The sequence below is a fragment of the Typha latifolia genome, chromosome 6, assembly GCF_019914945.1.
Source record: "Typha latifolia isolate L0001 chromosome 6, TyphaL0001v2, whole genome shotgun sequence".
Lineage (NCBI taxonomy): Eukaryota > Viridiplantae > Streptophyta > Magnoliopsida > Poales > Typhaceae > Typha > Typha latifolia.
The window spans coordinates 1,597,942-1,611,023 of record NC_133091.1 but is presented as its reverse complement, the minus strand read 5'-3'; the positions used below and the strand labels follow the sequence as shown (position 1 = coordinate 1,611,023).

The 13,082-nt window shown below is 42.8% G+C and overlaps 3 protein-coding genes across 3 annotated transcripts; 1 reads left to right on the top strand and 2 right to left on the bottom strand.

Annotated features, from left to right (window-relative positions):
* The first annotated feature begins 719 nt into the window (after nt 1-719).
* LOC140790886 (uncharacterized) lies at nt 720-1,775 on the top strand. The gene has a single exon (XM_073141198.1). It carries the CDS (start codon nt 934-936, stop codon nt 1,558-1,560), a length of 627 nt encoding a protein of 208 aa, XP_072997299.1. The 5' UTR covers nt 720-933; the 3' UTR covers nt 1,561-1,775.
* Nucleotides 1,776-8,634: 6,859 nt separating this feature from the next.
* On the bottom strand, nt 8,635-10,902 carry LOC140790948 (uncharacterized). The gene is made up of 2 exons (XM_073141269.1): nt 10,778-10,902; nt 8,635-10,096 (listed from the first exon to the last, which is right to left on the bottom strand). Exon 2 carries the CDS (start codon nt 9,877-9,879, stop codon nt 9,109-9,111), a length of 771 nt encoding a protein of 256 aa, XP_072997370.1. The 5' UTR covers nt 9,880-10,096; nt 10,778-10,902; the 3' UTR covers nt 8,635-9,108.
* An 834-nt stretch (nt 10,903-11,736) lies between these two features.
* On the bottom strand, nt 11,737-12,799 carry LOC140791005 (probable calcium-binding protein CML27). The gene has a single exon (XM_073141347.1). It carries the CDS (start codon nt 12,560-12,562, stop codon nt 12,017-12,019), a length of 546 nt encoding a protein of 181 aa, XP_072997448.1. The 5' UTR covers nt 12,563-12,799; the 3' UTR covers nt 11,737-12,016.
* Nucleotides 12,800-13,082: the final 283 nt, after the last annotated feature.

Here is a 13,082-nt window from a genome sequence, read left to right as displayed (position 1 = left end):
TAGAGGGCGGTGAAGACGGCAAAAAGGCGATACTGAGATGTGGTGGCGATGACCAAGAGATGGAGACAAAAGGAGAGGGAGGGGGATGTAGAGGAGGCGATGCCTTAAGGAACAGAGGAGGAAGGGGCGGAGACCAGATCAACAAAGTAAGGAAGAAGGGGTGAATGAGACATATTGAGACCTCTAAAGACTATTGAAGAAAGAGATTTCAACAATAGCCGTGTAGAAGACAACAAGGAGAAAGAGAGAGAAAGAAAAAAGAAGAAAATATGGAGAGAGAAAGAAAGAAAAGGAAAAACTCGAAGGAGAGGGAAAGAGCCTTCATCTCTACCTAGATAATTGAACCACGGAAGGGACGAGATGAGGAAAGAAAAAAATTGAAACCAAAGCAAAGCTCTCTGCTAGGGCAACTTGGGGTTTTGCTCCACCCAGAAATCATATGATCATCAATATATTATATAACCATTAATATACATCATCGTTGCAAAGAAATTGCTTCAATCTTTTGTACCGTTTCTATAAAAAATATTATATTTTCTTGTATTACACTTATTAATTTGTCATATGAGATATTGTGGTCATCATTATGATTATAATTCTGGTAAAATCACACCCATTTATAAATTCATATTGATACACCACCACTACTATAGTGCAATGGTATGAGTGTATCTACCGGGGCAGGTGATGTTATCACGTGAAAAAAAATGGATTATGCATACGTGTTTTAGTCTTTTGGCTCGTAATTTATCTATAATTAATCTCTATCAATTTTGAAAAGAAAAAAGAAAACTCTATGCGGATACCATTCTTGGCATTAAATCCAACTCCCAACTCCCTCTCTCTCCCTCTCCCTCCACTACTAATAACTCCAACCAAACTCTCTCTCTCTCTCTCCCCCGAACCCCTCCCTACACCACAAAAGAAACCGCCATGACGGAGACCTCCGCGACCAAGACCATCTATCCCACCCCCGTCGCCCACCGTCGCCGCCGCCGCCGCCGCACCATCTGCCTCATCATCCTCGCCGTCCTCGTCGCCATAGCCGTCCTCGCTGTCGTCCTCTACTTCACCCTCTTCCGAGTCCGCGACCCCACCATCGAGCCCGTCTCCGCTGTCGTCACCGGCATCGCCCCACGCCTCACCTTCCCCGCAATCCAGATCCAGATCAACGTCACACTCGCCCTCGTCGTCCGCGTCTACAACCCCAACCGCGCCGCCTTCTCCCACGGCGTCGGCCACACCGTCCTCCTCTACCGCGGGGTCCAGGTAGGCGAGGCTGACGTGGAACCTGGTCGGATCCCCAACCACGGGTCGGGTCTCGTCCGCCTCAACCTCAACCTCCAGGCCGACCGGTTCGGGAACGAGATGGAGAACCTCCTCGCTGACGTCGCGGCCGGGGAGGTCGACCTCGATGCCTTGTCCACGGTGGCCGGCAGGGTTACCGTGCTGGGGTTCATCAAGCACCACGTCGTGGCCAAATCGACGTGTCACGTGGCCGTCGGTTTCCCGGACCTCAAAGTGCGGAGCCAGGAGTGCTCCACAAAGGCCGAGCTCTGATTTGCCGATCGTTGACCGGGTCCTCCGTTTTTTCTTCTTCTTTTTGTTTGGATAGAGATTTCGTATTTAATTTCTTTCATGTACGTAGAGAGAGATATATATGTAGATCGTATCTGGATTATTTGCGCTTATATTAGTATATGACTCAGCGAAGCTTCCATCTCTGTACACAAAATGAATAAAAATGGAAGTAGAAATCTAAAAATATTCTTCTATCGACGGAACTGATATATATATATTGCAAAGATGTATCGTTTTAAATTAATTATATTACTCTTTTTAGAGCACGATTCTCTTCTGCAACTTTTAACCACCAACAGTAAGTAGTAAGGGCAATTTGATCGTCAAGATAATGTCAGAAGATTGAATCTAAACACGGAAGCACCAAATAACTACTTGCCTTTCTCGTGTGACTTTTGAATAATTCCTGGGTCCCCTTGTCATCTCAATAAATTTGTTTGTATATACACTTTTTCAATAAATTTTGGCGTTTTACTGTTGGCAAATTGACTTCTATTAAGAAGAAAACTCAAATATTTCACATATTAAATTCTTTGATTATTTATCACATATGCATTCTAACTTTCCCTATACGTTATTCCTCTCAAAAAGCGATTTATTTGGAACAATTTGGTGGGATTTCAAAATGCTAGCTTTGCTGACCTATATGTTATTCCTCTCAAGTGGCAAACTTATCTGGAATAACTTCATAGCTTTCCAACTAGGGGTGCCAAAGACTCTAGATCGTTCTCATGTTCACCTTGTCATTGAATTTATCGAACTCAAATGTCAACCAAGCTAGAAAAGATAGACTAAAATCCTAACGAGTTTATAGTGGACTGGGCCAGGCCTCGGTGTAGTACTTCCCTTTACAAGGCTGGGCAAGAGTTGGACCAGGGTAAAAAATAAATTTATTGGGCTTTCTTCAATGGATAAAGAATTGGATCATTTTTAGCTTTGAGAGTTGACAAGGTAGTGGAGTTCATGACTACAAAAATTAGTTCCAAGCTATTAAATTGACCTCTTTTTATTGCAAATTAATACTTCAGATCTCATCTCTAAAATAAGAGAATATATATCAAGTGTAAACTCCTGCCGTGTATCATAACTTGTTATCATTGTCTTTTGCACTTGACTTAGCTCCGACTTAGGCCTAGATTCTCCCAATTAGTCCATCAATGACAAAAGGGATAAAATTTCTAGAAGCTTGAAGGGTTTACTTACTAATTTGATGTTGAGAGAAAGACAAATATATAGTCAGCAGAGATCTAGCTAATAGGAAGAAACGTGTACTAGAGTCAGCATTTAACTAGATTTGACTCAAAATTAAGTTTTCCAACTTGAATCACCATGAGTTGTTAGTTAGTAAAAGTTACAAAATCAAAACTTCCCAGGTAAAAATAAACATATTATATAGATTGTTACTTAAAAACTCTCTCTAAAAACTGTGTGAAAAGATTTTAGCCTAAGTCAAACCCTCTTAGTCTCTAGTCAACACCCACAACCACCAATTCGTGAGCAAACAAGAGATCCGTACCGACTAGGGGTGGCAACTGGCAACCGTCCCTCCTCCTCTGCTCCACTTCCTAAAAATATTAAACAAGGAGAAAAAATTTATTAAGAAATCAAAGGTCCAGGGGACGCTAAAATGAGCCGGCGGTACTCCTCCCTCCTCCTCTTCCTCGTCGTCGTAGTGCATCCGGCCGTCCTCCTGGCATCGGAGAACGCCACGTGCCCGTACGACATAGTCTACGCGTCGACGATGATCCCGCCGGAGTGTTACGCGAACGCCACGGCGCCGACGGCCACGAGCTGCTGCTGGTACGTGTACGCGGCCTTCCTCTACGCCGCCATCCGCAACGCCAACCTCACCGGCGCCGCCTTCCTCCCATCGGCCCCCGCCTCCGCCTGCTCCAACGCCTTCGCCGCCTACCTCATCCGCGGCGGGCTCGCCCGCCCCTCCCTACTCCTACCTAACGGCTCCTGCGAGCTCTCCGGCGACCCCACCCGCCTCGCCGCCGGAAACCGCCCCTGTCAGTACCTTGCTGTCTCCTCCATCCTCGCCGCCACCCCCGCCGCGATCCACAAGGCCACCCGCCTCTGCGACAACCCCTCCGGCAACTCCACCGACCTCACCGACCCACCGGCGTGCGCCTCGTGTCAGAACGCCGTCATAGCGGCCACCTTCTCCCTCCTCAACTACACCAACAGCAAGGAGTTCGTCCCCTGTGGCATGGCCGCCACGATTGGGATCTGGTCCTCCTCCCGACCTTCTCTTCCTCGATTCCGCTCCTACGCCCTTTGTATGGTCCAGATCTTGGAAAACATCAATGATCTCGGCACTAGCAACCTCATCCCATCACCTCCCCCTCCTCCTCTGCATCCTCCTCCGGATTCTATATCGCCGCCCTCCAGATCGAAATCTAGAACGATCAAGATCGCCACCGGATCCGCCGCCGCCGGCCTCGCCTCCATCGCCGGTATCGCCTTCCTCGCCATTGCGATAGTCAAACACCGTCGCCAATCCGCCGTGATCCGTACCGACGACACCGATCAGGAATCGCCGGTAGCCGCCGGAGCGGCTTCGCCGCTCCCCACCGACGGCCTCTACATCTTTACTAGGTCGGAGCTCAAGCAGGCGACCAACGGCTACGACGAGCGCCTCGTCTTAGGACAAGGCGGCGCCGGCAAGGTCTATTTGGGAAAGCTCCCTAGCGGCCAGCACGTGGCGATCAAGCGCGTGTACCGCGAGAAGAAGATCGCCGAGTTTTACAGCGAGGTGGAGATCCTCGCCAAGCTCCGGCACCGGAACCTCACGACCATCGTCGGTTACTGCCTCGGGGATCGTGCGCACGCCCTCGTGTACGAGTACATGCCAGGGGGCAACCTCTCCCGCGCGCTCCTTCACGGCGAATTGTCCTGGCACCGCCGCCTCCAGATTGCCGTCGACGTCGCCGAGGGGTTGGTCTACCTCCACGAGTTCCCCGAGGGTCCGGTGGTCCACCGTGACGTGAAGCCAACCAACGTCCTCCTCTCCGACTCAGGCGCCGCGAAGCTGTCCGACTTCGGCGTCTCGAGGATCATGCCGCACGAGGGGACGCACGTGTCGACTGAGGTGAGGGGGACGATGGGGTACGTCGACCCGGAGAGCTTTGCGGTGGGCCACATATCCGAGTCAGCCGACGTGTACAGCTTCGGAGTGGTGCTGCTAGAGCTCGTAACGGGGATGCGGGCGGTGGTCTCCACGCCCTCCGGTGGGGCCGAGTCGATCGTGCAGGCCGCCCACGTGGCGATGACGGGGCCCGGATCGGACGGCGGCGGCGGCGGCGCCCTCGAAGGCCTCGTGGACAGGAGGCTGGGCCCCACGTGGGATCGCACCACCGTCGGGAAAGTCTTCGCGGTAGCCTTCCGCTGCGTGCGGCCGTACAAGAACGAGCGACCGAGGATGCCTGAGGTTCTCGCGGTGCTCAAGGAGTCACTCGCGGATCTCGAGGCGAGGGCAGGCGACGTAGCGACGGCGGAGCCGTCGACCGAGTCCGTGACGGAGGGGTCATCGGAGCCGTCGACGACGCCCGGGTGGTCGTTGTGATGGGTTCGGACGACTGCGGTTCAGGGATCTCCATTGTTTTGATTAAAGACATGGCGGGAAAAAGAATTATTTCCTTTGCCGACTTGGCGGAGTCGACTCGATGGGATTCGGCGCCCGCCCCGGCTTCACACTAGGAATTAAAAACTGTTTTATTTTGTTAGAAATATAATAATAAAGAAGAATCTTTACGATAATATAGATTATTTTATCTTGCTTACAGATTAGCACCTAATCTTTCAGTCTTACTGAGACACCCTCTTCAATTTTGAGATATATTTGCAAATAGCAACAAGATAAATAAATAAAAGATATGTCTTTTGATTAGAGGTGTGAATATTAGGTTATAGGCGGCAAATTGGGAACTAAACCTTTCTTAATTATAAGATCCAATCAAAATTTGTGCTCTTCTGACATTACTAAAATTTTATCATCTTGTGCTCCTGTAATATTTTGTGCACTAGTTTTTCTTAATTGCAATAGCTTTCATCCTTAATTATCGGGTTAGTTAATGATGCAAACAGTAAACATGAGAATAAAATATTTTAGTCAAGATGACATCATGATCTTTATTAAATTATTTTTCTACAACAAGGTTGTTTTTCATATTAAAGTAAAAATATCAACAAAGCCCACACAATAACCAGAATTTATTAAATTATTACACTATTAATCTAGTAACTACCTATCTCCGGAGTATGATGTACTATATTGATAGGTAGAAGAAAACGAGTGCAATATATAACATAATAATATAAATTTTGTCACTCGATTTCGATTAGAATACCACTTTCAATGGGATTCAACATTTATAATTGTGTTTGTGATAAAATAATTGGCATGGGCATCGAGTATTCAATGAGTTTTATTTATTTATTTATTTTGATCAAAAGAGTAGTTGGGTGTCTACGATGTTGATATTCAAACAACATTAAATGGACCAGAGTAGGTAGCAGAAGGAAAACTGGCATTTATTCGGGACTCATCCTCCCACTCTAAGAAATGTATTTGAATTCTCAGAACACACAACATATATCATCGACTATTTTCTACTTGTAACTACAAGTCTTGAGGAAAGCCTTTGTGATATAAAGATTTTTGCTGTGATTATTCACAGTCAGTAACACTGTGGATCTAACTTTCTGATGTGAGTCTACTCTTAAATATCTTAAAGATGGTTTCCGGTGTTGAAATTTTTTTTTTTTTGTATTTCTTGATGGAATGAATAATTTACGCTAACGTATCACTTTTTTATTTTCATAAGTACACCAAATGTAACGTGACGGTTGAATTAGGAAACTTAATCCTCCTGTCTTTGGTTTTCTAGATAGAGTGGCCTTGGGAGTCCACCATGGATGCACGACGGGCATAGAGAAACATGCAGAGGTGTAGATTGCGTAGGACATACTGCTAATCTAAGATAAGCATGGAAGCGTTAGTGGACTATCCTATAAGAGATATGTAGGGAGCTAATACATTGTAAATGTGTGACGAATCCCAACAATGAGATATTAATTATAAGTTATATAGATATCAAGTATTAACTCGTAGGACTACAGAGCACTGCCTGGCTAGGGTTTGAGGCTCTATTTTCCTTGTCCTGAGAGTTCTTATTTCTGTTGTCATTGGTGACTTTCCCTCCACTAGAAGTTTTCCAATTTTCTCCTTTTTTTTTTCTCTCCCTATCATTTCACATCCCTTGCTATTGTCTTCTCCAAAGTCTTAGCAGGCCTTCACCGATTTGTGCCTTATTACCCATTGCCTCTAGCTTAATCAAGATTTGTTGAATCTATTCTCTTTCTTGTGCCTTGTCCTATCTTGGCTCTATGTCGATAGTCATCCCCTCTGTCGTTTGTTCCATCCTCAATGCCATGTCGGTTCCCACCCCCACCTCTCATCTATCGTTGCCCTTATCATTTTGTTGTGCTTCCCATGTCAACCTATCAATCTTGCCACATCATCCTCCCTTCGCTCCGACTGCAAGAATTGTTGTCGGTGTCAACCTTTTGGTGACCAATGATTTGTTTGTTTCTTTTATTTTCTTGTTATTTTTCGCAGGTTAGCTATAATGCTTCAAGATCCTCGTCGGTTCACGATGAAGGTATAATTAGCTGACTCTATGTATGCACTATGGGTGTCGTCCCATTTAGATCTTATTTATCCATTAGGCTTGATGTTTATTTCTTTATACTGTGCCGGTAGTTAGGCTATTCTAAATTATATTTCAGTTTCTTTTATGTATCAAACATGTAACACCTTATTGGAGTAAATGAAATTACTGTTCCAAGTACTGTTTTTTGATAAATTAAGAAGAAAAAAACTCATATGACCATCGAATTAGTTGTCTCTGTCATAGATTCTACCTGCCTTGTTCTTTGAATCTTTTCACTCTTCAATTATATTTCTTTCTTTGCCTGGAAACATTGTGTGTTTAAGCTTGATAGATAAGTAGATGTAGCTGGCAAAAATTAGAAAGTGATTCCTACTCGAGTCCTTATCGTTGCATTGATAGCATGAACTCATGGGACATGGCAAAAACTTAATTGGGCACCTAACCACTACTGTGAGCGTAATGTGGTATCCTATTACCACATCTTCCCCCCCTCCAATGGCAGACTTCATGGACCATTTGCCCATTTGGTGACCCTCATTTATGCACACAGCACATCCAAATCCAAGTGGCATTAACTTTGTGGACCTCCTTTTCATTATTTAAAAAATAAACCCTTTCTATACCTCAAAGGACAAGGGTTTTCAGAACTTTCCCCTCTTACTTTCTTTTGGAAAAAAAAATTATGTATTTATGATAACCTAGACAAAAAAATTATTCTATAATCTCATCATAAACTAGTGCAACTCAACTAGTAAGTTATAGTGATGTCTTAATTAGAGCATCCTCACAACATTGCCAAAACCCACCATAAAAAATTATCATACTTTGTGCATAGTACAATCAGAAAGATGATTGTTCTTTCCCAGAAATTATCTTGCCTATTCTCACCAGCAAATTCCAAGAACAACCAACAAGAACCAAAGAAATGATAGGCAGGCTAAGTTTGGCACCAAGAGTTCCATAAAACATATTTCCAACATCTTCCAAATGAAACAGCTTTTACAAGAGTATATCATGAAACTTACTAGTGATTTCAACTACTACTAAAAAAAATAGTGCAATAAAGTACAAACAAGAACAGTGCAGCAATATCAGTTACCCTAAAGTACCAACAAGAGCTAGAAAGGTTAAATTTGGCATCGACAAGCAACTACATCTTTTCATCATATCCAGAGTTCCATAAAAACCTATTTCGAACATCTTCCAGTCCATAAAGCTTATAAAAGGGTACGCCATGGAACTTAGTGATTTCAAGCATTAATGCTATAATCAATTCACATATGACAATATTTACTTCAACAAATAAATTTGCACAGTAAAAGACCACTAGAAAGAACATAAATAAAAAAGCAAAGTAAAAGCCTTAATACAGATGGAAATAAATATCAACATTGGTTGATATACTCTTAAGGAAGATGTCAATCTGTCACAGATGTTTTAAGGAGAAACATACAAGTAAAGCATAGATAAACTGTTACACATCATTCCTCCAATGTCTAGTTAAGGACAAGTTCAATGAAACGAACCATCATGCAGATGTTGCTGACTTCATCAAACATGCCAAAATCAATCTCCAATTACACTGAAGGTCCTAAAGACAATAGCCAGGTAGGCCTTTTCATGCCCTCTGAGAATATTGAGATGTTTGCAGCCCTATAATAGCAAAAGCTAAAGTTAAAAGGTAAAATAAACAAAGTTCAACAGAGGCTGCTACTCCCATCAGCCAACACCACCAGGCCATAAACCAGGGGTGCCCAAAACTAACATTCTTTTTACAACTAAATAACAAAAAGCTGTCCCAAAAGTATTTTAGCTGTTCTCCAACTATAGTCCTATGCAGCATTATTATTCAAACAATGTTAGATCCAAAGTCAAGCTTCCGACAAATCCCCTGACCAACTCTCTTTGATTTCAAAGTTGGTCTCACAGGTGCAGCTGGGCATGTGTCTGCAATGCCGCACAGGATAGGTGTAGAAGTGGGTGTTTTAAAACATTCAGATGGACTGGGCTCACTTAGGAACATCTGATTAGAGATCTCTTTGATCTGATTTGAAATAATCAGATCAAGAAAAGACTTGCAAACTAACTCAACAAAGCGATCCTCCTCTTCAGCATCTTCAGTGATATTGCTCTCCAAATTCTTTACACAGGCATCATAAATGTCAAAATTTAGCTGCCTGCGAAGAGGATATTGTGTTCCCTTCATCATTTTCTTCTTGGGAGCAAAAGCTAATTCTTCTGGGCCAGGAGCAAAGGGATCAAAGATGCTTTCAGACGGAGTCTGACAGCCCAATATGAAATCTTCCTCAGTTTTATCAGAAGAGTCTGATGGCTCCAATGTTTCTCTATCTGGGAAGGGCGTTTCAGGACCCATTCTGTTGTCACAATTGCATATCTTAACATCTATATCTTCTGTGCCTCTATTTTTCTTCAAGCAGGGAGTCTGTGACAAAACTATATCGATATAATTCTCATGACTTCTCACCATAGCTTCAGAACCCAGTTTCAAAGCACCAAGTTCATCAGCGTTTGGAGCTCTAACTTTCTCAAAACAAGAGGTTTTAGCAAATGAACCATCTGCCACACTAATCATCATAACTGACCCAGATTCAGGTTCCATGTCTCCAATTGCAGTTATACTATTTTCGTGACCCCTAATCTTCTCTTTGCATATAATCCACGAGAGATATTTTCCTGAAAGCAGCTTTTACGAGCAAGGGCAGTCCTAATTTCTAGCAACTCTAATTAAACTTTGAGCCAAAGAATAATTGAACAGAAGACGATGTAAATTTTAGATCTTCACGTTCAATCGGCTGAAAGGCACCAGCGGGTATGCTCTGCATTAACAAAAGACGCAAACATGAAAAATATGTTACAAACAGGTAGGAGATTATTTTTTAAAAAAAAATAATCACATTCTGAAGTGTAAGAGAAAAGGAAGGAAGATTTCTAATGAAGCAAAAGGAAAGAAATTCAAATAACCAAACATTCTAGAAATTTATTGAACCGAGATATCCCAGCATTTGTAGTAGATTAACTGAAGCACCAAAAAAAAAAACCTATGTAAACAATATTACATCAGAAGAGAAGACTTTGATCTAATCAACCCCAGTTCTTCTTAAAGCCTTCAAAAGTACCCACAATAGTACAAAGGCATCACATTTCATCTTCCTTAAGAACATATATAAAGAAAAGGCCAACCTACACAATAATAAACCAAACAAAAGAAGAAAAGAACAACATTATCCCATCACCGTAACCATGAAAATCTGAATCTTATCCCTCTAAATCTCCAATGAATACCCACAAAGTGATCCTATTTCAGCTACCAAGAGCAAATCCCCCATATTTGAACCCAAAAGACGAAAACAAAAATCCCATCCAACCCAAGCAAAGAACCGCTACATTAACCTAATCCTTCAAATCCTCAAAAACTAACAAGATCCCAAAAGATATAAGACCACCCACGGTGACCTCGGAAACCACTCGAGAAGAAGAAATGGCGAAGAGAAGCGTACCTCACACCAGACAGCGAACACCGGCGAACGACAGAGAAGAGAGGTAAAAATGGGATTTTTTTTTTTACGTAGTGGCGGGAGACTGAGACGGCGCGCCCTTTTGGAAACCAGAGAAAAGGTAATGGCGAAGCGAGCTTTTTATTCCCATACGGAGCAGAATAACTAATCCGACGGCCACCATTGCATCAGGCTTTCAGGATCCACCACTGCTGTTTCCAGCAAATGGTCTTTCGCCACGAGTCGAATCCTCCCAATAGTTACCCCTCAGTTCGCACCTCGTTAGATTCTGTATCAACGGTCAGGATGTGATTGTGATATTTGTGTATATTAAGTTTGGCAAACCCGTTAACAAAGCTTATCCGATTGGAGATTTGGGTCTAGGCAGAAATATGAATGCGGATGTACTTGCTTTTCTTAATTCTTTTTTTAACTTTAAATCTTAGCAAAGCATTTCATTTCATAACCCTTACATTTAATTAATATATTTATTTTATTAAAAAAAAGAAAGAAACAGTATTAGAGATTAGGCGAGTTATACATTCAAATATTCAATCAGTCGATTGTCTGGTTGAAATTCTTTTAAGTATTTCTAAAAATAAAACAATAATTTACAAAATAAACATAATTGTATGTCTACTGTTATTTAGCTTTTTTTAATTTAATTGATAGAAAGCATATAGACTAATCATATGCTACTATACACGGTGGCTAATCCTTCACCATACATAAATTTGATAAATAAGTAAAGCCTTATATGACCAAGACAGACATACACATATACAATCTATTTAAAACTATTTTATAAAGAAATTTACATTCATTATAATCTCTTGTTGCAACTAGTTATGCTTCTAGTTTTATCTATTTATTTTAACTAATATGCACATTTAGGTCCATCAAATCTTATAATTTATTCTCTCACTTATATTGTGTTGCTTAATAGAAGCTAATATGTAGTGTATCAAATGAATCTTTTGCCTCATTTCTTTATAAAATTATAGAAAACATGATCAACTTACAGTAATACATCAGTGCTTCAAACTACGAAGAAATCAAACAGCAAACTAAACCTTCGTCCCGGTCCTTATTAATGGAGAACGAGCCTCAACCTCTGTGGACTGTGGCTATATATATATATATATATGTATATATATATAGGTCTTGGACTAAAACGAAAAAGAAAAGCAAGGGCCACTATTTCCGTTTTCAACCCCGACTTTTATTGATAATCCCATGGGATCAAGAACTTTTGATGGAGATGCTCCGCATCATGTGCTTGAACTCCCCGAAATCCACCCGTCCATCTTTGTCCGCATCCACCGAACAAATCATCTCCTTCACCCCATCCAAGCTCCTCCCGTCAGCTAACCCTAGCTTCTCCAACACGATCTGCAACTCCCTCGCCGAGATGAATCCATCTCCGTCCTCGTCAAACACGTTAAAAGCCTCCCTCATCGCCTCCTCCTCCTCCTCCTCTTCCCACGAGGAAGTCGGCGCAGGTGAATCGGATCCGAAGAGCGCGTCGCCTAGCTGGCGGTGAAGCGATCGGAAGTCGTCGAAGTCGAGCCCGGCGTGGCCGGGGCGGATGAACTCCACCACGGTGGCGGAGAGCTCGGCGGGGTCGGTCCCGAGGCCGAGGCGATCGAGGGCTCGGGAGATCTCGGCGGTGGTGATCACGCCGTCGCCATTTCCGTCGAAGAGGTCGAAGACGCGGCGGAGGCGGACGGCGTTGAGGCTCTCGGTGCGGAGCCCGAAGGATGGGGAGATCTTGGCGGAGGAGGGCATGTTCTGAAATCCGGATCGGGTCGCGAAGTGGAAGAGGAGGAGAGGAGATGGTGGAAGAGGAGAAAGAAGTGGAAGATCATTTATAACAGGAAAGTTTGAAGCGTAGGCTGCGCTCTGATGTGGATGGCGATTGTTTAATTCGTTTTTTTCCTCTTATTTTCCATAAAAATTTTCTCAAAGTCAAATCACGTATCGACCTCCTCTTTTTTCCTGGCATATTTTATATCATGCCAGAGTCGCATTATTTTCTTCAAACATATCTCAAGTCTTATATACTATCACATCAAGGGAGTTGATACCTTCTCACATAATAGGAGCATAGTGACTCAGCTCTATGTCAGCTGTTTGCTGTTGATACGTTTAGACCATTCGAAAATATGAGGTTATTATTTATTAGTTACTAATCTTGTCCCTATAGGTTTTAAGTGGTGATTCATAGGCATAGTATATATATTTGATCCGAGTCCAACATAATCTAATAAAATAAATAAATCAGGTATGGATATTAAATTACTTTTCT

Bases quoted from the DNA above. Each gene is read 5' to 3' on its own strand.
- LOC140790886 (XM_073141198.1), top strand. From the start codon at position 934: ATGACGGAGACCTCCGCGACCAAGACCATCTATCCCACCCCCGTCGCC.
- LOC140790948 (XM_073141269.1), bottom strand. From the start codon at position 9,879: ATGGAACCTGAATCTGGGTCAGTTATGATGATTAGTGTGGCAGATGGT.
- LOC140791005 (XM_073141347.1), bottom strand. From the start codon at position 12,562: ATGCCCTCCTCCGCCAAGATCTCCCCATCCTTCGGGCTCCGCACCGAG.